The following is a 27,418-nucleotide window of genomic DNA, read 5'->3' as shown; positions in this document are numbered from 1 at the left end:
TGCATCCAATTTAGGATAGCCGGTGGGACAACCACCACTTGGGGAGGGGGGGGGTGTAGAAAGATTACTGTTAGACTATTCCAGGTATTCCTTAAAGAGGTAGGGTTTCAAGTGTCTCCGGAATGTGGTCAGTGACTCCGCTGTCCTGGCGTCGTGGGGAAGCTTGTTCCACCATTGGGGTGCCAGAGCAGCGAATAGCTTTGACTGGGCTGAGCGGGAACTGTGCTTCCGTAGAGGTAGGGGGGCTAGCAGGCCAGAGGTGGATGATCGTAGTGCCCTCATTTGGGTGTAGGGTCTGATCAGAGCCTGAAGGTAAGGAGGTGCTGTTTCCCTCACAGCTCCGTAGGTAAGCGCCATGGTTTTGTAGTAGATGCGAGCATCAACTGGAAGCCAGTGGAGTGTGCGGAGGAGCGGGGTGACATGAGAACTTGGGAAGTTTGAACACCAGACAGGCTGCAGCATTCTGGATAAGTTGTAGGGGTTTAATGGCACAGGCAGGGAGCTCAGCCAACAGCGAGTTGCAGTAATCCAGACGGGAGATGACAAGTGCCTGGATTAGGACCTGTGCCGCTTTCTGTGTAAGGTAGGGTCGCACTCTGCGAATGTTGTAGAGCATGAACCTGCAGGATCGGGTCACCGCTTTGATGTTAGCGGAGAACGGTGTTGTCCAGGGTCACGCCACGGTTCTTTGCTTCTCAGCTAAGGGAGTGGGCTGACTCACATTTTTGCCTAAGAACACAGCCATGAATAAAGAATGGTACCAACATCTTCCGAGCGCAACTTCTCCCAAACATCCAAGAACAGTTTGGTGACGACCAATGCCTTTTCCAGCATGATGGAGCACCTTGCCATAAGGCAAAAGTGATAACTAAGTGGCTCGGGGAACAAAACAGCGACATTTTGGGTCCATGGCCAGGAAACTCCACAGACCGTAATCCCATTGAGAACTTGTGGTCGATCCTCAAGAGGCGGGTGGAGAAACAAAAACCCACAAATTCTGACAAACTCCAAGCATTGATTTTGCAAGAATGGGCTGCCATCAGTCAGGATGTGGCCCAGAAGTTAATTGACAGCATGCCAGGGCGGATTGCAGAGGTCTTGAAAAAGAAGGGTCAACACTGCAAATATTGACTCTTTGCATAAACGTAATGTAATTGTCAATAAAAGCCTTTGACACTTACGGAACGCTTGTAATTATACTTCAGTATACCATAGTAACATCTGACAAAAATATCATAACACTGAAGCAGCGAACTTTGTGAAGACCAATACCTGTCATTCTCAAAACTTTTGACCACATTCTTCAGATCAGTATTTTAGCAAAGGCATTGAGGTTGTCCCAATTCCAACTAAGAGCGTTTTTTTCTAAACACAGCAGGATCCTCAGCATAATATCCATTATCAGTGCATATTAAGATTGCAAAGCCGATGCAAAATGTCTCACCAAATAATTACCCTGAAGATATTTGCAATCAACACTCCACCCGCTCACATACACCATTTTGAGTGACATCCCTTTACAGAAGACAACATACTTCCTCTTTTTAGTCAATTTATTTGTACAAGATAAACGACCCTAAGCCTTGACAGCAAATTTGCGAATTGAATACAGGCGATCCTTTCTCTGCATCTTCTTGGTTCTGAGAGTCTCCTCATGCTTGTTGAGTCTCCTGCGGATGGCACGGGTCTTCCTGGGTCTCAGGTCCAAGGGCTTATATTTCTTACCCTGAAACATGACATTCACAGTCAAATTACAATAAACACTACATTGGCACTATATGCGATATGTACTAAAAATAACCAGAACAAAACTCAGATTAGGACTGCTGCTATTGCATTGTTCTTCAATTCTGGTCGTATAAACTGGCCTTCAGCATTAAACTGGGCTGTATAGTCAGCAGGCCTGGAATTGTGATTTTAGGGGCAAGGCCATTTGGCCAAGAGGTGCCCAATCTGCCAGGGCACCAAGGACATTAACCAAAATAGGCAATTACATTTATTTTAATTTTTAAACAGAAGCTATTCTGTAAAAAAAACATGTGTAAATGTACATAAATAGCCTATATGTCGAAGTGTAGGTGACAACAGGCTGCAGCCAATGCGCCTTGGTTATGTCCAGACTGATGCTGACATGAGGGACACGCCTGAAAATATGTGACACATATGTAGGATCATTATTAATATCTAAAGGTTTGATTCTGTCTACATAATTGAGGCACTGTTCGTTCAGATAGAGAAAGGCCAGTGCCTGTTGCGCACTGTAACATCACCCACCTTGATATCTGAGAGGCTGCACTTACTTGAAGAAATAGCCTAATAGTTTATCAACATTTTAAGCTAAACATTCTGATCTGTTGAATCAGCCTCAGTGCTTTCAAAAGTTTTTTTTGATGTACAGTTGTCATTAATTTGGGATCTATCGCGTCCCACAACTGTCCCAGAGTATGTTTGGAATATTTATTTCTCGCACAGAAGGACAAGCTGACCAATAGAATAGGTAAACTTTTGTACTATGGGGGATAGTAGATTGACATAGGCTGTGGTTGGTTACTCATATTGTTGGCTGACAAAGTAAATATGGACTAACGCGTGCTGTTGCATCTCCAATATGTCGGTTTTCACTTATACCTTACTTTGGAGCTGCAATGCCTGTGAGAAGGACCTGATCATGTGACGGGCATTGGTTAATAAGAATTGAGATATCTGAGAGAGCCATGCGTGTGAGAGGTGCTTCGGAGCACGGTGATAGGCAGCCGGGAGAAGGGAATTATAATTATTATATTCAGGGCACAACGGCCACAAGGCATGGATTTTTTAAGGGGCATTACGGCCACAGAGGGGGAAATTGACAGCCATGTGCAGCCGGGAAATTCAAGGTCTGATAGTCAGGGTTGGCACTCAACCTAGTTCTGAAATTTTTAGGTTACACAGGTCACTTAAACTAATCTGCAGCATGTTTAATTGTGGTCAAGGTTGACATTTAAGAAAAGCCATAACCCACACCATGTGCAGCAGATCACCTGTTGGGTGTTGACGAACGGTGGCATGTCAACACGTAAAATCAGGAAATAAACAGAAAATGTTCGCAGATACTCTGTGGTCAGAGCCGCCCGCTGGTTTTTAACCATTCATCAGGTTTGTTTAACTAAAATGTTGAATAGATGTGGGTATGGAGGGCATTGCTCTTACCTTGTAGAACTTCCTCAGGTTCTCCTTCTGAGTCTGGTTGATGACAGTCAGAACACGGGCGATGGATTTGCGGACGACACAGCTTGAAAGGAAACAGATCCAAATATAAGGGTTTAGTACAATTCACGATTTTAGCAGAAATATATGGCCATTTTGACTGCCCTACTGCATCTAAACACTGTATACCATAGTCATATAACCATCACCTCACTGCGAGATAACAACGGAGAAGCCACTTTTTCCTTCACCATAAACAGTGACAGCCAACTCTGGACAAGCTGACACTGCATAATTTCTGCAGTCCAAATAATACTCACATCTTGGAGAGTTTGGAGGCAGCTCCACCAGTAACCTTGGCTACACGGAGCTGGGACAACTCAACCTTCAGGTCATCCAGCTGCTTGAGCAGCTCCTCCTTTTTCTTGCCCCGCAGGTCTCTAGCCTTGATCTTGCCCTGTTAAGATTTACAAAAAACGGGGACACAAGCTTTGAAAATCGATTTGGCTAACAGTTAGCGAACTAGCTAACGTTACCCATGTAACGTTAGTTCGCGAAATTAACACATACAGTCAACGTGGGCTGACAGCTAATGAATCTCCTAGGTATTCTAATTGGCAACACACATATCGAAATAATTAAGTTGATAAGTAGTGAAATAGTTGGTAGCTAACCGCCATAGCTAGTTAGTAAGCTAACAACCATTCCATTTGGAAGTAGTTATGAGACATGTTTGACAGCTAGCTATAGTCCCCTGTAGCTCAGTCGGTAGAGCATGGCGCTTGCAACGCCAGGGTTGTGGGTTCGTTTCCCACGGGGGGCCAATATGAAAATGTATGCACTCACTAACTGTAAGTCGCTCTGGATAAGAGCATCTGCTAAATGACTAAAATGTAGCCAACGTAACTGGTTAGTTAACGTTCGTAGCTAGCAATCGTTAGTAACTAGCAAACTTGCTAACGTTAGCTTTTAGCTTACTAACGTTAGCGTTTAGCTAGCTCGCGTTCGTTTTGGTGACAAGCGAAAAATGAAGGACCATTCTCGAACTACCACAAACATATGTGGCAAGATAAGATTCTCATGCTCATGGATGTTATCAACTGTGGTCGTTTTATGTGGAATAGACAGGACCATTTTACTGAATTGAACGAAAGCCGCGAGCCTCTCACCATGTTCGTCGATGCTGCCACAGGAAAAGAAAGACCGAAAACGTGTTCGCGCATAAGCTATCTTCCGGTCGGAGGCGTTCCTTTTGTTGCGCATGGGTGAAATGCCTACAGCGCCACTGAATGGATTCAACTGAGAATTACTGTTGCCCACTTTGTTTTGCTGTATCTCTGCTTTACTTAGAATCATGAGGATTGTACACTGTACCGGAGAAAATGTATGAAAACAAACCTTTATGTTCACAATATAAATTAAGACAAAACTAAATAATTTGTTGTGGTAGCACTTGTTAAAATGCAAATGAAGAGAATCTGTAGTGATTTATTTTATTTATTTGTTAAAAACCAGAGTTGAACACATAGCGGGATCAAACAGAAGGTTCAAAAGAGCATCAGGTTTTTGATAGTGACCTTGCAGTAAATTGATCAGTGGAGTCATAGTCACCTGTGCTGTGATATTAATGTTGTAGTTATATATAACTACTTCAGGCAGATTGCTTTCAAGCCCTTACTGGAGTCCATACAGAATTCTAAACTTGTGTGATACCCGGTATTATTCAATAACAGGTCACTGTTAATGAAGTGTGGTGTTTTATAATTGAATGTAGATCATGTCCATTTTAAGAAAGTTTAAAGCCCTAGGGTTGACTGACCACAGAAACCTGATGAATGTGACAACAAATGCTACAGTATTGTAACGTCACCAGACACATGGAGATTTCACACCTGGTTCACATTCTATTTAGAATGTAGGGAGACAGGTTTTCCTCTACAGAGATCCAATGCATTCTGGTATAAGGCATTCATACTGTACTCAATGGGCTTTCCTCCAGTACAATGTTAATGCCCTCACATTGTAAGCTCATAAAAAGGGTCACTTCTTGCAGGATGCAAGTGAGACAGAGCATCAAGCCAAGACTGGCAACATGGACAGACAGATGGTGTAAAATGCTGCAAGAGGTGAAACAAAAATAATTTACATCCAGTGATTTATAAAGTTCTCAATGCATATGTACAGTTTTCATATATAAATAGACATATGGAATGTCATTTACACAAACACAAGGCAGGTAAAGGTAGAGCACATCCTCCAATAATTCTTATTTAGATATCTTTCAATAATTATTTACTTAATCAACATTATATTAAGAGTCACTCCTCTCCTCTTTACATAACATACATTTTTTCCATTGATATCAACACCATTGATGTATGGCTCTCACCTCCCCTTCAGAGAACAGCAAACCTTCTCATTCTAGTTCTCATTCTAACATGATATTTTTCTACACAAGCCCCCAGAATTAATATTGTTGTAGGAAAGAACCAAATGAAATACTGTTGTGAAGGGTCCTTCAGAAATCTTGGTGGGATCCATTCAACTGAAGAGCGGTTGATTGGGGTGGTAGCATTTACAAGGTTATTATTATCATGCACTCGCAATCCAACAAGATCCCTTTCCCAGCCATAGACCATAGGTAGTTATTAGGCAGCAAGTACCATTTTCTACATCTAAATTAAAGAAAAAACAGAGACATTGGAGCACAGAGATAATAAATAAAATTCTCTGTCAAACAGAGTCGTGACAGTCTGGTAGGCCTGACCCATCCCACTCTGTTAACACCTGCTGAATTCCGTAAGACATACTTGTACTGTTTGCATCAAAGATCTCATGTTAACTTAATTCCAAGAGGGAGAAGGGTTACTCTTAAAGGGGTACCTAGCGTTAGCGCAGTTGCTAACTAACGTTTGCGCAATGACTAGAAGTTTATGGTAACTGCTAGCATGCTAGTAAATACCATAGACTTCCAGTCATTGTTCAACGCTAGTTAGCATTGGATCACAAAACTACAGTACCTCTAACTTCCTTCACAATGGATGCAGAGACATAGACATTGTATCCCATGAGTTCATCTGCCTCTGGGGAAGTAGATAAATGCCAAAATCCTGAAGTATCCCTTTAAGGTTAACATTTATCAACGCAGCAATCCCATGTCTGCTTTAACCATTTTACTTGTAAATAAAATCACACCCCAAAACGTTTTTTACAGACCATAAAACAAGACAGCCTCTCCAAGTCATTGTGGAGCCCTTCTCTGTCCTCTTGAAGAGCAAGAAAAAAGTCCTTTAAGGAGATTGAAGAGCTATATAGGAATCTGTGTCACGTCAGAAACCGTTTTAAAGCTTAGGTAGTGTCCTCTTCACAATGTTCAGTTGGTTACCACAGTGATGGGAGACATCATGCAAGGACATGATAAAAGTCATGTGTGTCTCTGTCCTCTCCACATCTCTTCCTCTCGCTGTCCCCTCAGCTCCAGTGAGCAGGTGCCCCTGAAACTGACGGCCGAACAATACCCTTTGGAGAAGGCTTGGATCCAAACCAGGACATCTGAAAAACAAAGCGATGTTACGATTATATCAAATGAAATACATGTATCACTGGACTATTAGAACTATAGTTACAACTGTGGAAGGGTCGGGCGCTGGAAAAATAGGAGGGAATTCATCTGGCAACTGGAGGGCTGCTGGGTTCACATCCTGAAGACATTCCCCTACCGTTGGGCCCTTGAGCAAGGCCCTTAACCCCACAACTTGCTCTCCATCTAGGGGTGCTGCACTGCAGCTTGACTCTGTGCCCGTCTCAACTGTATATGTGATGTGTGCTTGAAAGTTATGGTAGCCCAGACTCTTGTCTCTTTCTAATTATATGTGACATATGAATTGTCAATTTTTTATACTCTTCTATATATTCGCATCGACTCCCTATTCACCAGTCTCTAATTAACTATCTGCTTGCACCTGTTGCGCCTGTTACGCACAGTGCCTTCTTAATTTGTTTGTACAACACTGGTGAAGGCATAAGGCCGATACATATGCTCTGTACATTATTTATTTCACTTTTTGTATTCTTTTGAGCATGGATTAAAATCATTATATTATTTTTTGCATCTCGGCCTCCTTGTGTTATTCCTTTTCATGGTTTTGAGTGCGAGTACTTTTGGAACTCTACAGATATTTTCTCTCCCACGCACCGGCCGCATTTCATTCTAGCCTGTGCGCAAACCCTCATACTGGCTTTCTAGCCTCTTTAAAATAACATTTTCCCTCCGGATGTAGCTTAGGTATTCCAAAATAAACAACAGATAGCAAGTATATTTAAGAAATGAGGCCAATTGAGGACAAAACAGTGTCATGGCCTATTTCATTTGATATACAGTGGGGGAAAAAAGTATTTAGTCAGCCACCAATTGTGCAAGTTCTCCCACTTAAAAAGATGAGAGAGGCCTGTAATTTTCATCATAGGTACACGTCAACTATGACAGACAAATTGAGAAAAAAAGATCCAGAAAATCACATTGTAGGATTTTTAATGCATTTATTTGCAAATTATGGTGGAAAATAAGTATTTGGTCACCTACAAACAAGCAAGATTTCTGGCTCTCACAGACCTGTAACTTCTTCTTTAAGAGGCTCCTCTGTCCTCAGACCACTGATAATCTCCCTCGATCTGGGGCTCCACGCAAGATCTCACCTCGTGGGGTCAAAATGATCACAAGAACGGTGAGCAAAAATCCCAGAACCACACGGGGGGACCTAGTGAATGACCTGCAGAGAGCTGGGACCAAAGTAACAAAGCCTACCATCAGTAACACACTACGCCGCCAGGGACTCAAATCCTGCAGTGCCAGACGTGTCCCCCTGCTTAAGCCAGTACATGTCCAGGCCCGTCTGAAGTTTGCTAGAGTGCATTTGGATGATCCAGAAGAGGATTGGGAGAATGTCATATGGTCAGATGAAACCAAAATATAACTTTTTGGTAAAAACTCAACTCGTCGTGTTTGGAGGACAAAGAATGCTGAGTTGCATCCAAAGAACACCATACCTACTGTGAAGCATGGGGGTGGAAACATCATGCTTTGGGGCTGTTTTTCTGCAAGGGACCAGGACGACTGATCCGTGTAAAGGAAAGAATGAATGGGGCCATGTATCGTGAGATTTTGAGTGAAAACCTCCTTCCATCAGCAAGGGCATTGAAGATGAAACACGGCTGGGTCTTTCAGCATGATAATGATCCCAAACACACCGCCCGGGCAACGAAGGAGTGGCTTCGTAAGAAGCATTTCAAGGTCCTGGAGTGGCCTAGCCAGTCTACAGATCTCAACCCCATAGAAAATCTTTGGAGGGAGTTGAAAGTCCGTGTTGCCCAGCGACAGCCCCAAAACATCACTGCTCTAGAGGAGATCTGCATGGAGGAATGGGTCAAAATACCAGCAACAGTGTGTGAAAACCTTGTGAAGACTTACAGAAAACGTTTGACCTGTGTCATTGCCAACAAAGGGTATATGACAAAGTATTGAGAAACTTTTGTTATTGACCAAATACTTATTTTCCACCATAATTTGCAAATAAATTCATTAAAAATCCTACAATGTGATTTTCTGGATTTTTTTTCCTCATTTTGTCTGTCATAGTTGACGTGTACCTATGACGAAATTTACAGGCCTCTCTCATCTTTTTAAGTGGGAGAACTTGCACAATTGGTGGCTGACTAAATACTTTTTTTCCCCCACTGTACACTGGCTGTGGTATGGCCATAACGCCCATTCATTTGACAGAGGAGTTTCAGGGAACAGATGTCTGAAAGGAGAAAGTCACCTTGTACTCCAGTGTCTCCTTTAACATGTCCTCTTCCTCACCAGTGAAGTTCAGCAACACAGACACCGCTCTGATCAGCTGATAGGCCTATGAGACAGAGCGACATGGGGACAGGGAGAGATTTAGACTTCAGCCATGACCATAGACATCCAAAACTGATGGGTCTAGCTACGATAACAGGGACCAGGTGGGTTGCTCTCACCTCAGCCTCTCTGGACGACATAAATTTTAGCACCACGTGTTTGAGGTACTCAAAGTTGATCTCTCGTGAGTCATTGAGGTCAGAAGTGTTGGTGACAGTGGTGTTTGGGCCAGGGGCTGGAGTGGGCTCAGTGAAGGTTCTGTCTGGCCTCTCCTGCCGCTCTCCTCTCCCTTCCTGGGCCCTTTCCTTCCCCTCTAACTCCGTTTCAGGTTTCAGCTTCTGCAACAGGAACACACAGGCACAAACCATCACACACAAAACTCAGCACATGGACCATATTCAATCAATGGAAGAAATATTGGATTTAGATTGGATGCTCATACTAAAAGGTATCTAAATGTCACACCAGCTCCTTCTGCAAGGTCCTCTTCAGCTCAGCTAGCCTCTGCTGCAGCTGCTTAATGGTCTGTAAAGCAACAGGCATCCAATCAATAACAGCACACAAACACTGAAATGGACCTGTTCCAGATATTTCAGACAAGGAGTAATTATCCGAACATGCCTGTGTGGTGATCACGGTTTTTGGTTGGCCCAGTACTGACCTTGTTCTTGTCACTAAGCTGCTGCTCCAGGTCTCTGTTGGCCTTCTGCATGTGGTCCAGGTCGTCCACGGTCCCATTCTGGTCCGGTTCACACACCTCTGGAGTCTGCAGCTGCAACGTCAGGGTCTCCACCTCCACCTCCAGCTCAGATACCTGAGACACACACACACACACACACACACACACACACACACACACACACGCACAGTCAGACAACACATGCAAAAAGTATAATCTGTAATGACAGACTTGAGTTATGTACAGTATGGAAGCTAAGGAGGACATTAAAAACAGGGTTAAAGTGGCGTAATGGCTGTGCCCGCTGTGTGTGTTCGGACCCGTGACTGGCAGGAATCCAGATGCTCGGTCTGGGTGAGGAGCTCCTGCCTCAGGCTGACCAGCTGGCTGTCCTTCTCCTCCTCCCTCTTCTGGGCCCATGCCCGCAGCCTCTCCCCCTCGTCCTGCAGCTGGGACAGGGAGCTCTGGGCCCTCTGCAACTCTGCAACACAAACACAGTGGAAGGGAGCATCAGACACTACACAGTATTAAGTCAACACTACAACTTCCAAATTCACATAGCAAGGCAGACAGAGGAAAAGTGCACCTGACAGAGAAATTAAGTGTTTACCATTGCGAAGTGTTTGGAGTTCCTCCTCTCTCTGCTTCAACTGCTCAGTGACGTGGGCCAGTTCCTGCGATGTTGTTTGAAGTGATGTCGTCATCTGTCCTACCTGGAAAAGGAGACAGTAAACGTATAATTTATTTAGGAGCACAATCGAAACAAGCTGAATTCATGAATTTGTAACAGATCACTCGCTGCCCGAGTATGATTAAGTCAATAGCATTGGCAATTTTGTAAAACCTTGTTCCAACACAGTGTAGAGAATGTTGTTTGTTATTTAAAAGAGTACAGAAAAAATGTATGATGTGATAGTGAGTATGATGTCTCTCCAGACCTGTAGTTGGAGCTCCTCCTTCTGTCTCCTGGTGTCCTCCAGAGCCATCGCTATCTCCACACTCACTGTCTGCCTACTGCTCAGCTCCGACTGGGGTCACATACAGGGACATCATTTTTAAAATGGTATTTAACCTTTATTTAACTAGGCAAGTCAGTTAAGAACACATTCTTATTTACAATGAAGGCCTACCCCTGCCAAACCCGGACGACGCTGGGCCAATTGTGCGACGCCCTATGGGCTCCCAATCACGGCCGGATTGTGATACAGCCTGTAATCGATCCAGGGTCTGTAGTGACGCCTCTACCACTGAGATGCACTGAGATGTAGTGCCTTAGACCGCTGCATCATTACCCCATGTGTACGGGCAACAGGACCCTTTCTTGGAGTTGTAATGCAGTAGCTATTCTCATAGAAATGGGTGTGGCACAGCATGCAAAAAAATCTGGAGTGACCCAAGAATACAATTGAATTTATCATGAAATCTGTGACATCCTGTTTTCAACTGACTGCCTAATATAAAGCAGGAAGTGTGTCTGACCCTGGCCTGCTCCAGCTCCTCTGCCCGTCTCCTCAAAGCCACGTCAGCTTCATCCCTCCCTCTCAGCAGAGCTCCTCTCGCCTCCTCCAACTCACTCTGGGAAACACAAAACAGAAATGGGTGGGGGGAGAGGTGGGTGAGGGAGAGAGATGTGGGATAGGGACAGAGAAAAATAGATAAAGGGATGTTAGCGAAAGAAAAGCAGAAATTAGAGGGCGTAGGATCACAGTCTAATAACGATAGATACATATTTTATGGCCTTGTTTGAGAGTCCCGATAATGTGCAATTACCAATCCACCGAGACCAATGGATAAGCTGATCAAAATCTGCATCGAAACTATCAAATACCAAAGTAAAAATGTACCTTAACAGGTATGTCACTGAGAACAGTTTAGTGAACAAAAATGTCAACATCTACAGAGCAAGTGAGAGCTGAGAACTGTAACTCACAATCCTAGCTTGGGCAGAGGTGTGCTCTGTGTCTTTCTCTGTCTGCAGTGCAGAGAGCTGCTCCTCCATCCAGCCTGCCCTCTCCTGGCCCTGCTGCCGCTCTGCAGACACCTGCTGCTGCAGACTGTCCCTCTCCACACTCCACTCTGCCTGCTGGGGGTGACCACAGGGGAAAGGGCAGTCTCAGCATCACACATACTTACATTAACTGTGTCTCTGGCTCCCATAAGATACATGAAGAAGTCTAATCAAGGAATAAAAGGTTCAACTGCATTTGCTCCAGCCTCAGCTTCAACTTTATTTACAGTGGTGGTAGAGCATCTTTCACCGTACTCGGACAAACATTTACCAGTTCGTCCAGGCGTGCTTGCTTGTCGGTGATCTGCTGCTCAGTGTTCTTGAGCCTCTCGTTGCTCTCCTGCACCTGCTGTTCCAGACCTGCTATCTGTAAGACAGAGAGCGACATGGGGCTGTGTGTGAGAGACTGAAGGTAGAGCGCACAAGGAGAAAGAACGAAGAGAGAGCACAGGTCTGAAATGCTTACATTGTTCTCTCCCACCAGTGTGCCTGATCGCTTACCTGTGCGTCCGTTCTCTCTCTGTAGTTCTTGGAAGAGTCGTCTTTGTGTCGTAGCAGGTTCTGTAGTTCAGTTACATTGTTGTTGATTCTGGATATCTGGGAGAGATAGAATATGCTTACCAGATGTGTTCATACAATTGTTCATATGTTGCTGTTAACTAATGGAGCATCTAAGCCAGTTGCATGTGAAGAACTATAGAACTCTGATGAAGAGGTAGAGAGAGGGCTGTTTACCTGAGTCTCCAGTGAGCTAACCGTGTCTGCATGGTTGGTGCGTGCCTGCAGCAGCTCCACTCTCATGTCCTCCAGCCTCCGCTCCAGAGTGGACTTCTACACATTAACACACAGGGGAAAAAACAAAGACTGCTGAACACTTGAACTTACCATTTGCACTGACTCTCCGCACCTTAGCACACATGCACTCACACACCCATATGCACAAACACATACACACACACACACTCACGCTACATACACACCACGACTGCTGCTATTGGACTTTATTTATTATTGCTAAAAATATCGCACAAAACCCTTTCCTCTCCATATCCCCCTTCCCCGGCACACGTGTAAATATTATACTGTACATTTGTTTGAGTGCCTTCCTTGTATTTATACTTCTGCTAAATGTTTATTCTGTTGTTATTCCATGAACCCTTTACACTCGTACCCGTATACAGGTTGGAAATGGCAGATTTGGACACTGATAAGCGCCTAAATTGGGACAAAGTGGCTGTACAGTAACATGCTATACATGACATCAGAGCTCAGGCTCTCCGCTTCAGAGCGCTGTATGGGTTTTGACTGACAGACGTTCTGAACTTGAGCACAGCGCGACAAGAAGTTGCCCCCATCCCTTCCACTAATTGGGCAACTGGAAGATATTGGCCGCAGGACACGCACCTGAATGCACTCACGATTCCTTTCTATGCGCACCAAAATGACGATCTGTTTCTCCGAATTGCCTTGTGAAAGCCTAACTGTAAGATCATATTTTATAACTTAGCTAGTAATGTTGGCTATAGAACAAGCTTTCAAATGATGCCCACCTGACCCAGAATAGGATTTATAATGGAAGGTTTTTGGATTGCGTAAACAACAACAGTAATTGTGTAAAGGCGGGGATGCAGGGTTGTGTTCCAAACAAAACAACTACAAGTGTGCTTGCTCTAGTTCCTCAACAGCACAGCTAGGAGAGCTCTAAAATGCACCTTATAGATGAAGACTCTTCTTTGAGCCATAAAAGTGCATTGAAGTTACTTAGGAACTGTGCACACTTCGGAGAGGTGTGTGGCCACTTGGAGACACCAGTTAGTCCTCTCACTCAAACCCTTGTCATTTTCTTGTCTTATGTTGCACCTACCCCACATTTTCCAGGAAAAATATTATGTTACTGAATGTATCAAGAGTATTTTCAAATTTCGTTATCAACAAATGTGGCAAAAAGTACAGAAATTGTCAAATGCACATAAAATAAACAGTGTAATGTTTGGATTCAGTGTTGTGTCAGGTGAACTATTGTGTCCTCAACTTTGGTCTAATAATTTTCCCATAATCTTCAAACTGTTCTTTTTCAATTGCTACCATGCTTATGCATATGCATTTCATATTTCTTCTGTAAGAAACGTTTCAATTTAGCCCTTTCCATATAGGCCAAGGGTTAAGCTTCTAAATGATTTGTATTAATTCTTTGTTATAGTTATTGTACTGTTTAGAGGTGAACCTGCAAGTAAGCATTTCATTGTACTGTGTACACCATGTGTTTCTGTGCATATGACAAATAAGCTTGACTTGAAATGCATCACCATTCAAATCAAATTTTATTTGTCACATGCTTCGTAAATAACAGATGTGGACTAACAGTGAAATACTTACTTATGGTTCTTTAAGGTATTTTCCTTATACCAATTCCACAGGAGTCCTCTGTCTTTAGGATTAGCTGTTGTAGTTACCTCTTTGAGCAGCTCCTGGAGGAGCTCGTCTTCACTCAGGTTACCCTGCAGACGTCTCTCCAGAGAGGAGACCTTCTCCTGCAGGTCCAGCAGCACACGCTCCTTGTCCTCATCAGTCACTGCTGCCTGGGGACCACAACAGGGAGAGAGAGAGGGATGGGTCAATTATAGAGCATACTGGATGAGGAGGAGGAGGGGTTAGATACTGGCAATTCCACGGTAATGGAAATACACTGAGACTCCGATTTTTCGTTTATGCCAAACTAAAACAATTAATTTCAAAGTTTTACAAACCATACAACTCTATGCACAATGACTACTTTGAACAATTTACACAGTAAAACATTCACTGGAAAAACTGCAGATTTAGTAACAGAAATATGGAATTGCCCATATAAGGAGTTACATGGTGGTCTGGTCTTACCTTGTGTTGCTGCAGCTTCAGGGCATTGTGCTCTGTTTGTAAGGTATGGAGAGACTTCTCTACAGCTGCTTCCGCGCTCCGCGACTGAGAACACACACACACACAATTAGATTGCTACATTCTGAAAAATGTTATAAACTGTTATCATCACATTTATCTAACTGTATTCATATGCTGTCATTACAGATATGTACCATTTCAATACAGTGACAGGATTTTTCAAGGAAGCATCTATAGGTTAGAGGGCTAACCTTCTGGAAGTCCTCAGACACCTGTTGGATGACCTTCTGCAGGTTCTGGCCTCTGCCCTCCAGCTCAGCGATCTTCTTCTCAGCCTCCTCCCTGACCTCCAGCAGCTCCTCTCTTAATGAGACCACACACACACAACCCTGTACTGTTAGACAACAACCAAAACCTCAGAAAACCCAGAAGAAAACAGGCAGACTTCATCAAGAGATTTAGCACACAAACTCTCCCTTATCAGTAAGGTCATTATTTTCAGTCATGATGATAAGCATCTCCAACTACTGAATTCATGGCAATCTCTGTGTCCTGTCCTAACCTTTCGATCTCCAGCTCGGTGTTGAGCCTACAACTTTCCTGATGCTCCTCTCCCAGAGCCCGCAGCTTCTCCTGGGCTTCGGCCAAACCCTTCTTGGCCGTCTGCAGCTCGGCCTCCTTCTGCTGGAGCTCTCGCTCCCGCTGTCCCAGCTGCTCCTCCTTCCTCAGTAACTACCATAACGAAACAGGACACACCACAGAAAATACTTCACTATAACAAATGTTTAACTACCATTATTGTCTAGGGTAATAGAAAAACTTTTGATCCCACCAAAGCGTTGTTTTACCAAGGTGGATCATTACCGACATAGCTACAGCTTGGATCAGAATAGACAGACAGATAAAGCACAAAACGACATGTGTATGTTTGAATTGCCTCCTACGTGCCATGTGGTGGGTTAGTGTTAGACAGTGGGACCTTGTTGTCCATAGTGCGTACCATGTGTTTGACTTTGGCGAGCTCCTGCTGCTGGAAGCCCTCCAGCTCATCCAGGTCATCCCTCTTCTGGAACAGAGTGAGGCTCTGCTCCATCATCTCATCTAGCCGCACAGACAGAGCTGCCTTCTCCTGAGGGGCACAGACAGAATAGATCTCTCATCTACACAGACGATGACTGACTGGCTGAATGAGAACATAGAATGCTAGTTAGATGTTAGAATGTTAGTTAGATGTTAGCGTACCTGATCTAGCGTAGCCATCCTTTCCATCCATTCCTACAGACAAAGACAGGACTTAATCTAACTATAAACACACACAAGCGTATGCCTCGTGGTGCAAAGGATATGATGCTCACCTGATCTTTCTTGTCCAGGGCCAAAGCCATGCCTTCGGCCATTTTGGCTCTATTGGTCTGGTGAGTCTCATTCTGGTCCTGCAGTTTCCTCATGGAGGCTGGGTAGTAAAAGAAAGCGAGAGAGAGAAAGAATTAGCAATACAACTGGCTAGCCAAAGATGGCTCAATTGAAACAGCAGGTTGTAGATTTGTCAGTGGTTGGTAGCTGCTAGCTTTGAAAGCTTTGAAAGGGTGAGAGTAATATTGACCATAGAATGTGTCCAGTAAGCCAAGCTAGGTGTTTCCAAGAAGCAAAGGCAAGCAGTGCATCTAAGCATGGCCAACACAGACATCCCAAATGGACTTATTTTTATAGATGTTTTATTGTTATTGGTTACGTTAGTACATTGGTGTTTGTTATAACATTGATTATTACCAAAAAAAGGGAAGTAATAGACATTTACATACTGATAAAACATCCACTGTTTTATATTGTCTCATATAATTGTCATAGCAGAAATACTTACCTACTTACAACAGTGCCAAAAACATTTCAAAACAATTATGTCAAGAAGCATGCAAGTCCCTTGTTTCAACAATAGATTTTTTAAATATGGAAACCTATAGAAGTGACAGCATATGATTCTGAGCCCCTCCTTGAGCGAGTGATGGTGCTTTGGGTGACCATTACCACAGCCAGCAGACAAACAAATGAGAGAAAGAAAGAAAGAAAGAAAGCAAAATGAGAGGAGATTGGAGAATAAAAGTACGTACAATCCTGATGTTTTTCTAATGCAATTTCAAGCTTGTCCTTGGTCTTCTGCATAAGTTGGAGTTGCTCAGCGTAGCCTAGTGGCAGGAGGTGGGGTGATGGAATACCAACAGCACATAAAACACACATGTACACACACACAGGAAAGGGGGACAGGGGGATGAGAGTACAAGCCACGGGGAGGAGGAGGAATAAAATAAATGGAGAGGCATATAAAATAAAATAAAACATGATTGAGAAAAAATGGAAGGAAAAAACAATGATTTTCTTAGATGAGAAAACCATCCTGGTTAAGAGGCTGCGTGAAGATGTGCGACTTTTAACCTTTTCTAAGGGGTCAGACACACCACCTCTAAGGGAGGAGTAGCTATCACACTAATCTGGGAGAAAAGACACACAGAACCTAAAAGGTAGACTAAAAGCCATGGCATTTGCTCTTAACGTTCACCAGATGGGAATTTGGTAAAGAATAAAGAAAAATTGTAAAAAATACCCTATCATACCTTTTGTGAGGGCCGGTGTTAACAAAAGCCATGAGGTCGAGACAGAAGCCAGACATTACCCGTTGGTTATGTGACCTTTGACTTGAGTATACTGCTCTTGGTAAAAGTTGTCTCTAAGCACAATAGACACAGATCTAGAATCAGCTTACGCACCACCAAACCTAACCTTAATTATGGTTGGGGGAAATGCAAAACTAACCTTAGATCAGTGTCTAGGCCTAGGCGCAACCACATCATCCTACTCTGATTAAACTGGCTCCATACAGACATGTCTTACCTGATAGTTTGGCCTCCAGCTTGCGAATCTGATCATTCCTTCTGAGGATCTGGGAGGAGAGGTCGTCCCTGGAGCTACTGCCATCAGAAGCCTGGAGGTCAACACAAACACACAGAATAGAGGGATCCCCATCAGCACAGCAGGTCATACTGGAGCTTCCATGGTTATGGCGCAGCAGGTACTAGAAACATATACAGTGGGGAGAACAAGTATTTGATACACTGCCGATTTTGCAGGTTTTCCTACTTACAAAGCATGTAGAGGTCTGTAATTTTTATCATAGGTACACTTCAACTGTGAGAGGCGGAATCTAAAACAAAAATCCAGAAAATCACATTGTATGATTTTTAAGTAATTAATTTGCATTTTATTGCATGACATAAGTATTTGATACATCAGAAAAGCAGAACTTAATATTTGGTACAGAAACTTTTGTTTGCAATTACAGAGATCATACGTTTCCTGTAGGTCTTGACCAGGTTTAACACACACTGCAGCAGGGATTTTGGCCCACTCCTCCATACAGACCTTCTCGTGGTCCTCTGTAGCTCAGCTGGTAGAGCACGGCGCTTGTAACGCCAAGGTTGTGGGTTCGATCCCCGGGACCACCCATACACAAATAAATGTATGCACGCATGACTGTAAGTCACTTTGGATAAAAGCGTCTGCTAAATGGCATATTATTATTTTTATTTTATTTTCTCCAGATCCTTCAGGTTTCGGGGCTGTCGCTGGGCAATACGGACTTTGAGCTCCCTCCAAAGATTTTCTATTGGGTTCAGGTCTGGAGACTGGCTAGGCCACTCCAGGACCTTGAGATGCTTCTTACGGAGCCACTCCTTAGTTGCCCTGGCTGTGTGTTTCGGGTCGTTGTCATGCTGGAAGACCCAGCCACGACCCATCTTCAATGCTCTTACTGAGGGAAGGAGGTTGTTGGCCAAGATCTCGCGATACATGGCCCCATCCATCCTCCCCTCAATACGGTGCAGTCGTCCTGTCCCCTTTGCAGAAAAACATCCCCAAATAATGATGTTTCAACCTCCATGCTTCACGGTTGGGATGGTGTTCTTGGGGTTGTACTCATCCTTCTTCTTCCTCCAAACACAGCGAGTGGAGTTTAGACCAAAAAGCTCTATTTTTGTCTCATCAGACCACATGACCTTCTCCCATTCCTCCTCTGGATCATCCAGATGGTCATTGGCAAACTTCAGACGGGCCTGGACATGCGCTGGCTTGAGCGGGGGGACCTTGCGTGCACTGCAGGATTTTAATCCATGACAGCGTAGTGTGTTACTAATGGTTTTCTTTGAGACTGTGGTCCCAGCTCTCTTCAGGTCATTGACCAGGTCCTGCCATGTAGTTCTGGGCTGATCCCTCACCTTCCTCATGATCATTGATGCCCCACGAGGTGAGATCTTGCATGGAGCCCCAGACCGAGGGTGACCGTCATCTTGAACTTCTTCCATTTTCTAATAATTGCGCCAACAGTTGTTGCCTTCTCACCAAACTGCTTGCCTATTGTCCTGTAGCCCATCCCAGCCTTGTGCAGGTCTACAATTTTATCCCTGATGTCCTTACACAGCTCTCTGGTCTTGGCCATTATGGAGAGATTGGAGTCTGTTTGAATGAGTGTGTGGACAGGTGTCTTTTATACAGGTAACGAGTTCAAACAGGTGCAGTTAATACAGGTAAAGAAAAACTAACAGGTCTGTGAGAGCCGGAATTCTTACTGGTTGGTAGGTGATCAAATACTTATGTCATGCAATAAAATGCAAATTAATTACTTAAAAATCATACAATGTGATTTACTGGATTTTTGTTTTAGATTCTGTCTCTCACAGTTGAAGTGTACCTATGATAAAAATTACAGACCTCTACATGCTTTGTAAGTAGGAAAACCTGCAAAATCGGCAGTGTATCAAATACTTGTTCTCCCCACTGTATGTTGTGGATGTTGTAGAATCTATGAAATATCCCACTGACAAGATCTATATTAATGATATTTCATATCAGAGGTACCCAACTCATGTCTATAAGTGTGTTTAGGGCAATTCCATGGTCACAGAATGATCTTTCACTTTAAAATGTATGTCAAACAAAAAACAATGATTTCAAATTTAAACAAATCATGCAACTCTATGCACAAGGACTACTTTTAACAATTTACACTGAACATTTTACAAAAACTTGAAGAACAGTGCAGATGCAAAGTTTGGTAACAGAATGACGGTTTGTGCGTGATTTTACTTTACTACAAATTTAATGAGGGATAGCCTACCAGGTGATTGGATCTTATTACCAGTCAATTACTTAAATAATTCAAAATAGTGCAAATGACAAAGGAAAGACGCATCAGCCCCAAGACACTGGATCTGGGTAACACTGTAAGAAGAGCCACTCAATTCATATTGTCAACCGTAGGCTGGGGGGGGGGGGTAAAATCACAACTGAACTGATTAACGCTTCTGACGCTTTCCAATAACATCCACAACAACAAAAATTCTGTATCTTATGATATTCTGAAAGTAATATAATATCTAACACAACAGTGCAATGTGGAATAACATCATCACATTGTCTACTGATTAGCCTCAAAGATTTAAGCGGAATTGTCTCTACATACAGTATGTTAAGCTACCTTCTCCAAAAGAGAAAAGGAACAGTGTGTGTTCTAGTGCCTACAAGTCATGTGTGGTCAAGTGAACAGAGCAGGGTAGATCTGACACCCGAGCAGGGCTTCATGTTACACAGGTTTGCACCTTAAGACTCAACAATGCATTAAAGGGATAGTTCGGGATTTTGGCAATGACTTTCCCAGAGTCAGATGAACTTGTGGATACCATTTATTTGTATCTGCATCCAGTATGAAGAAATGTAAGGAGTTTCGCAAGCCAATGCTAACTAGTGTTAGCGCAATGACGAAGTCTACAGGAACAGCTAGCCAGGAACAGGTAGCATGCTTGCTGTTCCCATGGACTTCCAGTCATTACGCTAACGCTAGTTAGCAACTTCCTTCAAACTGCATGCAGAGACATAAGTAAAGAAAGGGCCTCATTGAAAGGGTAAGTACAGAAAGGGCCTCATTGTCGAAATCCTGAACTATCCCTTTAACCTGCTCTATGATGGGGAATATTTCTGAATTCATGTCATCATTGACAAAAGAGTGATGGTATCATACTCGTACATTTACACACTTGACCATGGAATCCACTGGCTTCTGGATGCCAATCTCCAGACACACCTAACCATATAACAACAGGATGGCTGACTCACAGACCCAAATCATAAACCAAGAGGCAATGTCAACAGAATATAGGCAACCTACTTGTACAGTACCAGTCAAAAGTTTGGACACACCTACTCATTCAAGGGTTTTTCTTTATTTTTACTATTTTCTATATTGTAGAATAGTGAAGACATCAAAACTATGAAATAACACATATGGAATCATGTAGTAACCAAAAAAGTGTTTAACAAATCAAAATATATTTGATATTTGAGAATCTTCAAATAGCCACCCTTTGCCTTGATGACAGCTTTGCACACTCTTGGCATTCTCTCAACCAGCTTGATGAGGTAGTCACCTGGAATGCACTTCAATTAACAGGTGTGCCTTCTTAAAAGTTAATTTGTGGAATTTCTTTCCTTCTTAATGCGTTTGAGCCAATCAGTTGTGTTGTGAAAAGGTAGGGGGTATACAGAAGATATCCCTATTTGGTAAAAGACCAAGTCCATATTATGGCAAGAACAGCTCAAATAAGCAAAGAGAAACGACAGTCCATCATTACTTTAAGACATGAAGGTCAGTCAATACAAAATGTCAAGAACTTTGAAAGTTTCTTCAAGTGCAGTCGCAAAAACCATCAAGCACTATGATGAAACTGGCTCTCATGAGGACCGCCACAGGAATGGAAGACCCAGAGTTACCTCTGCTGCAGAGGATAAGTTCAGTAGAGTTACCAGTCTCAGAAATTGCAGCCCAAATAAATGCTTCACAGAGTTCAAGTCACAGACACATCTCAACATCAACTGTTCAGAGAGGACTGTGTGAATCAGGCCTTCATGGTCGAATTGCTGCAAATAAACCACTACTAAAGGACACCAATAAGAAGAAGAGACCTGCTTGGGCCAAGAAACACAAGCAATCGACATTAGACCGGTGGAAATGTGATTTTTGGTTCCAACCGCTGTGTCTTTGTGAGACGCGGTGTGGGTGAACGGATGATCGCCGCATATTTAGTTCCATCCGTAAAGCATGGAGGAGGAGGTGTTACGGCGTGGGGGTGCTTTGCTGGTGACACTGTCTGTGATTTATTTAGAATTCAAGGCACACTTAACCAGCATGGCTACCACAGCATTCTGCAGCGATACGCCATGCCATCCTTTTTGGGCTCAGTGGGACTATCATTTGTTCTTCAACAGGACAATGACCCAACACACCTCCAGGCTGTGTAAGGGCTATTTTACCAAGAAGGAGAGTGATGGAGTGCTGCATCAGATTACCTGGCCTCCACAATCCCCCAACCTCAACCCAATTGAGATGGTTTGGGATGAGTCGGACAGCATAGTGAAGGAAAAGCAGCCAACAAGTGCTCAGCATATGTAGGAACTCCTTCAAGGCTGTTGGAAAAGCATTCCAGGTCAAGCTGGTTGAGAGAATGCCAAGAGTGTGCAAAGCTGTCATCAAGGCAAAGGGTGGCTATTTGAAGAATCTCAAATATAAAATATATTTTGATTTTTTTAACACTTTTTTGGTTACTACATGATTCCATATGTGTTATTTCATAGTTTTGATGTCTTCACTATTATTCTACAATGTAGAAAATAGTACAGATAAAGAAAAACCCTTGAATGAGTAGGTGTGTCCAAACTTTTGACTGGTAATGTATATAAAAAGACAATTACACCAAACTTCAAAACGCAGCAAATCGCTTCACTGCTCTTTCCCTGGCTCTGCATACTGTAAGTCTTGTACATTAGGTCTACTATTTCGCTGATATTCATAAAGCCAATATTAGATATCCATCTCAAAGTGCGAATGCAGCACTGTTTACACCACAGTGCAAGGGCGATCTGATATGTTGCATGTAAATGGTAGTGATTTACATCATCATGACAGTCCCTGGGGCTCCATTACACAGGAGAAACACTGATGGAGGGCCTGGGCCATTCCTGTCAGGTAGGCAGAATCTCTCAAAACACTGAGAAAGCCTATCATGTTATAGATCAGTTATGTTGAATTGAAAGAGTGTAAACGATATAAATGACCTTTGTTTGCGTTTCATATGTGCAAAACTTAAGCCTACTGAAATTAGAGGCCACAAGCCATCCTTTCAAAGAAACCTCCCAGCTTTTCTTCCATGATGTCTTCCTTGTAGAATAGCCTGGGAAACCTTGTTTCGTGTCATGTGACCAACTACTCTTAGTGGGTTCAAAGGATGACTGGCATGGACAGTGAGGTAACAATACTTGTACTTACAAAATCATCCCCGGAGTCTGCCCCCACTGACGTAATGGACTCTTTGCTGCAGGAGCGAGGCATGCGGACTCCGGTCCGGGGGGCAGTGGCAGCCTCCTCAGCAATCTTCTTTTTCAGTTTGGCAAACATCTCCACCTTGCCTTAGTGTTTCTTTACCCAAGTGTACTGCCTGCTACTAGTTCTCTCCCCAAAAGCTCCACAATGCAAGTCCTCTGTCACTCGGGCTGTGGTCGTTCTGGGTCCCAGAACAGCTGTATTCCAGTGTAGCCTCCTCTCACAGAAAGGGAAACTGTCATTGTCATTCCTCTTTCAATCTGAAATAGACAACAGAGTGAGTCATGGCAATCAGCATAAAAACTATTAGAAATGCTGAATGAGGATATGCTACTGACTGTAGCTAGCTGATAAGTCGTTTTGGCCTTATGATTTGTGATGTCACCAGATCAGTTGACACGTACGTGACAGCAGGTTTAGTTAGCAGGTTTGCGAAGACATACATATGAAGAGGCTAATGATATTTCAGCTGGATGACACGACAATGTAGCTAACTAGCTACTCAGTCTTGGCAAGGATGGCTGCTCTCTTGCTAGCTTTCATTAGCAGTTTCCGAATAGTTCGTTACCATTCTGTAAAAAACCCAACATTTCGAGATTTAAGAAATCTGTCGGCACCAGCTAACTGTTCACGGCTGTTTGATCATCCAGGAAGAGACAGAAGATTTCAACAAATGATGGCTATCAGCTAGCTACCTAGCCAGTTTTACAAACGCTGTCGCTGTTATTGTTAGCCTAGCTAGCGAAGTTAGCCAGCTAATCAAGGGAATCTCTTACCGTATGAACTCCGACAAAGTAACACATTCCCAGTGAAGCCCATTGTGTTTAACGTATTCTCTGCAATGAATAGCAACTCTACCGTTTCCCAATGTAATAACTACAAATATACTGCTTTACGACAAATGTATTACTATGTCTGGACTGTTTCTTTGGCTAGCTCGCTTACATCAACACGTAATATGCCAGTACACTGCGTCCGTGTTCATTGGACAAATCTAAAAGGGTGTGGAAAGGGATTCGCTCTACTTCATGTCAGTCAACAAAAACAGTACGACGGAACCTGGAGGACATACAATGCGTTGATTGTACACTGCATGGCCAAAAGTATGTGGACACCTCTTCAAATTAGTGGATTCGGCTATTTCAGCCACACCCCTTGCTGACAGGTGTATACAATTGAGCACACCGCCATGCAATCTCCATAGACAAACATTGGAGTAGAATAGCCCGTCATGAAGAGCTCAGTGACTTTCAACGTGGTACCGTCATAGAATGCCACCTTTCCAATAAAGTCAGCTCGTCAAATTTTTGCACTGCTAGAGCTGCCCCGGTCAACTCTAAGTGCTGTTTTGTGAAGTGGAAACGTCTAGGAGCAACAACGGCTCAGCCGCGAAGTGGTAAGTCACACAAGCTTACAGAACGGGACCGCCAAGTGTTGAGGCGGATGTCAGGAGGACGCTACCAGCCCGAATGCTAGTGCCAACTGTAAAGGAGGAGGAATAATGGGTTGGGCTGTTTTTTATGGTTCGGGCTAGGCTTCTTAGTTCCAGTGAAGGGAAATATTAACACTACAGCATACAATGACATTATAGGACGATTCTGTGCTTCCAATTTTGTGGCAACAGTTTGGGGAAGGCCCTTTCCTGTTTCAGCATGACAACGCCCCCATGCACAAAGTGAGGTCCATACAGAACTGGTTTGTCGAGATCGGTGTGGAAGAACTTGACTGGCCTGCACAGAGTCCTGATCTCAACCCCATCGCACACCTTTGGGATGAATTGGAAGGCTGACTGCGAGCCAGGCCTAATCGCCCAACATCAGTGCCCGACCTCAGTAATGCTCTTGTGGCTGAATGTTCAAACATCTAGTGGAAAGCCTTACCAGAAGAGTGGAGGCAGTTATAGCAGCAAAGGAGGGACCAACTCCATATTAATGCCCATGATTTTGGAATGAGATGTTCGACGAGCAGGTGTCCACATACTTTTGGCCATGTAGTGTATTTCCTTGTATTTACTGATTAACTGTCACGCCCTGACACAGAGGACGCTTATATGTTGAGTCAGGGTGTGTATATTCTATGTTGTGTATTTCTATATTGGTTTTCTAGTAGGTGTATTTCTATGTTGGCCGGTGTGGTTCCCAATCAGAGGCAGCTGTCGCTCGTTGTCTCTGATTGGGGACCATACTTAGGCAGCCTTTTGGCACTAGTTAGTTGTGGGATCTTGTTCCGTGTGAGGTATGTTGTACGTTGTACCTTGGACTTCACGGTTCGTTTAGTTTGTTGTTTTGTCGTTGTGTTTATTCATTATAATAAACATGTATGCATATCACGCTGCGCCTTGGTCCGTCCCGTCTATAAACGAACGTGACAGAAGATCCCACCAAACGAGGACCAAGCAGCGTGCCCAGGAAGAGCGAATTGCCATGTCACAGATGGGCAAATTGTGGTCATGGGAAGAGATATTCGCGGGGAAAGGGCCATGGGCGAAGGTAGATGCCCAGGCAGGAGAGGAGCAACGGCAACACGGAAGCCGGCCGAGGAGGATGCCCGAGAAGCAGCCCCAATAAACATTTTTGGGGGGGCTAAAGGGGTGGTCGTGGAGCGTGAGAGAAGAGCCCTGACCACTGCACCCGGTTGGTTTTCAGTTTGGGTCCCTACGACCTTGGGAAGAGGAGTGGGAACAGTATTATACTGAGGAGTCGGAGGATGACGACGACGACAAGTTTCTGTTCCCTAACTCGTGGGGGCTCCCGGAGGAGTCCTCACGGGAAGAGGAGTGCCGACGACGGAGACCCGAGAGGCAACCCCAAGAACATTTTGGGGGGGGGCACACGGTGTGGACGACGAGACAGCAGGAGGCTGGAGATCTGCAGGTTAGGAGGCCACCATGTTACAGGGGCTATTGGTTCAGAGGGAGCAGGAGTTATTCGGTCAGAGGGAGGAGCTACAGGAGGCTATAAGGGATAAGGAAAGTGTAGAGGCACGGCAAGAGGAGCTGGTTAGGCAGCGGGGGTTAATAAAGGAACCCAGTCCCGCTCCTCGCACCAAGCAAGTGGTGCGTGTCGCCAGTCCGGTCCGGCCCGTTCCTGCTTCCCGCACTAAGCCAGTGGTGCGTGTTCCCAGTACGGCCCGACCCGTTACTGCCCCTCGCACCAAGCCAGTGGTGCGCGTCGCCAGTCCGGTATGGCCTGTTTCCGCTCCCTCGCACCAAGCCAGTGGTGCGCGTCGCCAGCCCGGCCCGGCCTGTTCCTGCCCCTCGCACCAAGCCAGTGGTGCGCGTCGCCAGCCCGGCCCGGCCTGTTCCTGCACCTCGCACCAAGCCAGTGGTGCGCGTCACCAGCCCGGTCCGGCCTGTTCCTGTCCCTCGCACCAAGCCAGTGGTGCGCGTCGCCAGCCCGGTCCGGCCTGTTCCTGTCCCTCGCATCAAGCCAGTGGTGCGCGTCGCCAGCCCGGCCCGGCCTGTTCCTGTCCATCGCACCAAGCCAGTGGTGCGCGTCGCCAGCCCGGTCCGGCCTGTTCCTGTCCCTCGCATCAAGCCATTGGTGCGCATCGCCAGCCCGGTCCGGCCTGTTCCTGCTCCTCGCACCAAGCCAGTGGTGCGTGTGTCCAGTCCGGCACGGCCCGTGCCTGTTCCACCGGTGCCTGGTCCGGCACCGGTCAGCTGCTCCACTCCGGAGCCAGAGCAGTCCGCTCCACCGGTGCCCAGTTCAGCTCCGGTCAGCTACTCCACTCCGGAGCCAGAGCAATCCGCTTCACCGGGGTCCAGTCCAGCTCCGGTCAGCGGCTCCACTCCGGAGCCAGAGCAGTCTGCTCCACCGGTGCCTGATCCAGCTCAGGTCACCTGCTCCACTCTGGAGCCTGAGCAGTCCGCTCCACCGGTGCCCGGTCCAGCTCCGGTCAGCGGCTCCAGTCCAGACCCAGACGTCAGCCCCTCTCCAGGTTCGGGATCTCCCACACCAGGGTCCAGACAGGGCTTGGAGTATAGTGGGAGGAAGGAGAGGGAAAGCAACGCGCCGAGGTCTAGACCAGACCAGGGGCGCAACAGGGAGGCGAAGAGTGAGAGGTCGTCATGCCCTGAGCCGGATCCGCCTCCGAGGCGGAATGACCACCCGGTCCCTACCCTGTTATGTGTATGTTGTGTGGTCGGAGTCCGCACCTTTGGGGGGGGGGTACTGTCACGCCCTGACGCAGAGGACGCTTATATGTTGAGTCAGGGTGTGTATATTCTATGTTGTGTATTTCTATGTTGGTTTTCTAGTAGGTGTATTTCTATGTTGGCCGGTGTGGTTCCCAATCAGAAGCAGCTGTCGCTCGTTGTCTCTGATTGGGTACCATACTTAGGCAGCC

General features: G+C 44.9%; 2 protein-coding genes across 4 annotated transcripts; both read right to left on the bottom strand.

The window, feature by feature from the left end:
* Positions 1 to 1,539: 1,539 nt before the first annotated feature.
* LOC121551052 (60S ribosomal protein L35) lies at positions 1,540 to 4,450 on the bottom strand. The gene is made up of 4 exons (XM_041863577.2): positions 4,356 to 4,450; positions 3,507 to 3,643; positions 3,190 to 3,271; positions 1,540 to 1,726 (listed from the first exon to the last, which is right to left on the bottom strand). The coding sequence occupies exons 1-4, from the start codon at positions 4,407 to 4,409 to the stop codon at positions 1,577 to 1,579; spliced, it is 423 nt and encodes a 140-aa protein (XP_041719511.1). The 5' UTR covers positions 4,410 to 4,450; the 3' UTR covers positions 1,540 to 1,576.
* Positions 4,451 to 4,669: 219 nt separating this feature from the next.
* LOC121550289 (golgin subfamily A member 1) lies at positions 4,670 to 24,045 on the bottom strand. Of its 3 annotated transcripts, XM_041862487.2 has the most exons (24): positions 23,848 to 24,045; positions 23,018 to 23,331; positions 17,539 to 17,629; positions 16,761 to 16,835; positions 16,008 to 16,105; positions 15,895 to 15,927; positions 15,653 to 15,781; positions 15,215 to 15,384; positions 14,904 to 15,015; positions 14,653 to 14,736; positions 14,229 to 14,354; positions 12,511 to 12,606; positions 12,277 to 12,372; positions 12,047 to 12,142; positions 11,698 to 11,850; positions 11,247 to 11,342; positions 10,706 to 10,795; positions 10,378 to 10,480; positions 10,088 to 10,248; positions 9,750 to 9,902; positions 9,554 to 9,613; positions 9,208 to 9,426; positions 9,006 to 9,092; positions 4,670 to 6,738 (listed from the first exon to the last, which is right to left on the bottom strand). In XM_041862487.2, exons 2-24 carry the CDS (start codon positions 23,144 to 23,146, stop codon positions 6,658 to 6,660), a joined length of 2,538 nt encoding a protein of 845 aa, XP_041718421.1. In that variant the 5' UTR covers positions 23,147 to 23,331; positions 23,848 to 24,045; the 3' UTR covers positions 4,670 to 6,657. The 3 variants fall into 3 exon arrangements, with proteins under 3 accessions (XP_041718421.1, XP_041718422.1, XP_041718423.1); XM_041862488.2 differs by lacking the exon at positions 15,895 to 15,927; XM_041862489.2 differs by lacking the exon at positions 16,761 to 16,835.
* Between the last annotated feature and the right edge of the window lie 3,373 nt (positions 24,046 to 27,418).

The sequence above is a fragment of the Coregonus clupeaformis genome, chromosome 18 (assembly GCF_020615455.1).
Source record: "Coregonus clupeaformis isolate EN_2021a chromosome 18, ASM2061545v1, whole genome shotgun sequence".
Taxonomy (NCBI): Eukaryota; Metazoa; Chordata; class Actinopteri; order Salmoniformes; family Salmonidae; genus Coregonus; species Coregonus clupeaformis.
The sequence above is the reverse complement of the archived record's forward strand: the minus strand, read 5'-3'. Positions and strand labels throughout refer to the sequence as shown.